The 4,082-nt window shown below is 72.0% G+C and overlaps 1 protein-coding gene across 1 annotated transcript; it reads right to left on the bottom strand.

Moving 5' to 3' along the window:
* Positions 1-625: 625 nt before the first annotated feature.
* MNEG_14268 (hypothetical protein) lies at positions 626-4,048 on the bottom strand (the record flags this gene model as incomplete). The annotated part of the gene is made up of 4 exons (XM_014037260.1): positions 626-1,763; positions 1,983-3,071; positions 3,345-3,499; positions 3,668-4,048. Coding segments are annotated over 4 exons (2,763 nt in total), but the record flags the coding sequence as incomplete, so codon positions are not given.
* Between the last annotated feature and the right edge of the window lie 34 nt (positions 4,049-4,082).

Here is a 4,082-nt window from a genome sequence, read left to right as displayed (position 1 = left end):
TCGGCCCGACGCGGCAGCGGCGTCTCTGGTGATGATTGATGATTGGGCGGCCGCCTTGATGGAGGTACTGTTGATGTTTCACCGTTCGATCAAGCAACAACTAAAGACCGGCCAAGCTCCGCTCACTCGCGCGTGTGAATCGCAAAGGGTGTGCGCACGCAGCGAGACATAGCGGCCATCCAGCGGGCCGGGTGGCCAGGCGTGGACAAGCGGTCAGCCGGCACGCCGAGCAACTGCCTCACGGCAAAGGCCGCTGGATGAAGGTGGTCGAGCGGGCCGCACCTGTACAGCAGAACGCACTCAGCTGCAGGCGCCCCCAGGTCTGCGGCGTGCTCGGGGCACGCCGCGCGGCGCGGCGCCGCTGGCGATGCGACTGCCGACAGGAACAGGTCGCGGCCGCAGGCGCAGCAGCACTTGTCCCGCCCGCCACCGTGGCTGCCATCGACCGCGCGGCGGGCCTGCGGGAATGGGCGGCCGAACGAGGCGTACGGGCTCACAGCCTGCTGGCAAGCAACCACCGGCGCTGCAGCAGGAAGTGCGCGCCTAACCATGCCCGAACACGTCAAAGAGCGCCGACGGGGCAGCAACAACAGCGGCGCGCAACCTCTTTTTGCCCTCCTCCCACCTGCTGGACGCCGAACCTCTGCGCCGCCGCGAGTTGCCGCTGCTCCTCCTGCACGCGCAGCACCAGCTCCCCCACAGCATACAGCACGACCGCCTTCGGCGCATCTCTCAACCGCGCCCCGCCGCCCCACCCGCCCGCCGTCGCGGCGCCAACGCCGCCGCGCCCGCCGCCCGCCGCTGCGCAGGCGCCCGCGCCGCTGCAGCCGCAGCCGTCCGAGGCCGCCGGTGCGGCGGCGGCCGCTGCGCCGCTGCCGTTTGTTGACGCGGCCTCGCCGCGCCAGCCGAGCCAGGACCAGTCCTCCTCATCTTCACTGGCCAGACTGATACACACCTCGTCACCTCCGGCATCGTCTGACGTTGCCGCGCCGCCGCCGTTCTGGCAGGGCGAGCCCTCGCCCACCTCCGTGTCTTCGCTGCTGCCGCTGCTGACGCTGCCGCCGTCGCTGTCGCTGCTGCTGCTGCTCTCCTCGCTCGTCGCGTCGCCGTCTCCGCCAGAGTCGCTGCCGCTACTGCTGGTGCTGCTGCCGCCGCCCTTGTCGCCGCCGCTGTTGCCGCTCGCTCCGCCACGACTGACTGTCCGGCTCCCGCTGCCGCTATTGCTGCCGCCCGATGCATCCACCTCGCTCGACCTGGGCGCCGCCAGGCCGTTACCGGCGCCCGCCAGTGTTCCTGCGCCACTGCCTGCGCCAGCCGCGCCGCGGCCGCGGCCGCGCGGCTTGCAGACGCAGTCCCGCCCGTCCTCGTCGCAGCCGGCGCCGCGCGCGGCGGCAACGCGGGGCGCCGCGCGGGCGAGCGTCACGAGCAGCTCATCAAAACCCGCTGAATTGCGCCGTTGATCCCGGTCGCCTATCCGCGCTGCGTCTGATGCAAACGGCAGCCAGCTCCCCGGGCCAAACGCAGCCGCCTCATACACGTTGAATCCGGCGTCGAAGCTCAGGTGCCGCGCGCCCGGCAGCACGACCAGGAAGCTGCCCGCCTCCTGGACTGCCCTGTGGACCGGGACGCCGCGCGCGCGCAGCTCGGAGGGGCTGAGGAGCAGGGGCGGGGGCTGATGGCCGTGCGCCGCGCCGTTGGCGAGGCCTGGGTGGGCTTCCTGCTGCAGCGCCGCCTCCACGGCTTCCGCGGCTGAGCTGGGGACCCTGCGCGATTTGAGGGGCGCGAATGCGGTGGCAGAGGCGCGGTTGGCGTTGTGAAGCATTCTGAGTGCACGGGCTCGCCGTGCGGCGCCGTCACACAGCCGCGCATTTCAAGACGCAATTGCAGAGCAGCTGCCGTGTGATGTGAATGTGTTTATATATGTGTGTGCGTGTGTGCGTGTGTGGGCACAAAGTGGGAGGAAGGAAAAAGTAGTCACTCACCCGTAACAAACCCTGGGCGCCCCCACATGGAGGTATGTAATAGAGTACAGCCCCAGCTCCTCGCCCCGCCACCCGTCCGCTGCCAGCGCCGACCCCGCCCGCAGCCGTGGCGCCGCGGCCGCGGCTGCCGTGCTGCCGGCGGGCAGGTAGCGGAGCGCGCAGCCCGCGTGGCGCGAGAGTGCCAAGGCGGCCCAGGGGTGCTCGGGGCGCGCGCCCTTTGCGCCCGGCGGCGGGCCGGGGCGGGGGTTGGCCTCTATGTCTGCAGCCAAGGCTTCCACGCCACACCCGCCTTGGGGCCGCTCCACGCATCCCCAAAACTCCGCTTCCACGGCCTCAATCGGCACCGCCGGCGGCACAAAGCCCGACGGGAGCGCCGCCAGCCCAGCGGCACTCGCGTGCGGCGCACGCCCGCCTGAGGCAGGCGGGCGCGGCCCCTCCTCCTGCTGCTGCTGCTGCTGCTGCTGCTGCAGGCCCCGCGCGCCCCTGGCGCCGGCCCTTGCGGGGCGCTTGCTGCTTCGAGGCACATCCTCGTCATCGTCCCCCTCGCCGCCATCCTCCGCGCCGTCCGCCGCCCCTGCACCCTCCGCCCTGCCGCCCCTGCGCCGCCGCGCAGCCGGCTGCGCCTGCTGCGGCGGCAGGCCGCGCCGCTGCCGGCCGCCGGCGCGCTGCTGCGGCTGCTCCTCAGCTGAGCGGCCCTGCCCGCCCTCCTCCCCTTCCAAAGCCTCCCCTTGCTGCTGCTGCTCCCCGCCGAAATGCATGGCACATGCCCAGTCAGCATAGGCCTTGAACGCTTGGAGCGTGCGCACGCCGTCTGCCATGCCGGATCCCGGCGCGCCCCCAAGCCTGGTCTGCTGCTCTCGCTGCTGCTCATCCTCCTGCTTCCCTGTAAACGACGCCTCGCCGCCCGCCGCCGGCGCGGCGCGGCCGCCGTCGAGGCCAGAGCGGCTGCCTGGCTGCCGCGTCGTCCGCACGGAGAGTGCGCCGGCGCCGGAACCGCGTGCGCTGCCGGCGGCGGCCGTGAAGGGCGGACACCACCCCTCTGGGGGGATGACCTGGCATATGCCACACTTGGAGGCCTCAGGGTAGATCCTGGCGCAAGATGATCGCGGCAGTCGGGCGGACATAAGCAAGGTGCGTCAGGGGGCAGGTCGCGCGTCGTGAGGACACGGCGTGGGTGAGATGAGTGCATGCACCGCATGCGAATGAAGGGGGGCTGCGGATCACATCATCTACAGCCGTCGCCAGCCACGGCCAACAGGCCCGGCCGCCAAACGCGCCCTTCAGATGCAGATGGGATCCATGAGCCGCGCGGCGAGGGACCTGAGGTGTGCCGTGCGCGCGTGTCTGGGCGGCCGGCCGCACCTGGCAATGAAAGCCTGCGGGTCCCTGAATTCCTCAACCGACGGCCGAAAGACAGGGGCCGCGGGCACGCCGTCCTGGCGCCGCCCCTCGTGTGGGTGCCACCGCGCCGCGGGGCGGCGCGCGGCGGGGCGCTCGGTGCACTCGCGGCAGCCGGCCTGCGGGCGGCGGGGCGGCGGATGGGTGGGGGTGTGGGGGGCTTGGGGACCTGTCAGGCAGCTTCCAAGCAACAGCAGGTAACCCAAAGTCACCCAACCACGGCGCACAAACAGGGGGATCAGTCGGATACAGCTCCTCACAGGCAAAACCCGAGAGCGGCCCCTCACCCTGCTGAACCCGCACTCCTCGCAGCCGGGCATGGCCTCCACTGGGAACACCCCCAGAGGCCCCTCCATCTCCAGCTGTCCCTGCCGCCGCGACCGCCGCCGCCGCCTTCCCTCGGCCTCCCCGTCTGCCTCTGCGCCCGCCTGCTCGCCCTCTGTCGACTCCTGGCGCGTGTGCGTGTCCGTGTCGCCCAAACCGACGTTGCCCCCTGAGTCCTGCTGCCGCTGTTGGCGCTGGCCGCGGCCCTTCACGCGCCGCTGCTCCTGCTGCTGCTGCTGCTGACCCTGCCGCCGCTGCTCCGCCTCTCCCTCATCGCCGCTGCTGCTCGCCTCCGGCTCCCGCCCGTCCCTGCCATCATCCGAGGACGCCGTGCCATCTGCCATGGCGTCATCCCCGCCGTCCGATGACATCGAGCCA

This window comes from Monoraphidium neglectum, assembly GCF_000611645.1.
Source record: "Monoraphidium neglectum strain SAG 48.87 unplaced genomic scaffold scaffold04369, whole genome shotgun sequence".
Lineage (NCBI taxonomy): Eukaryota > Viridiplantae > Chlorophyta > Chlorophyceae > Sphaeropleales > Selenastraceae > Monoraphidium > Monoraphidium neglectum.
The sequence above is the reverse complement of the archived record's forward strand: the minus strand, read 5'-3'. Positions and strand labels throughout refer to the sequence as shown.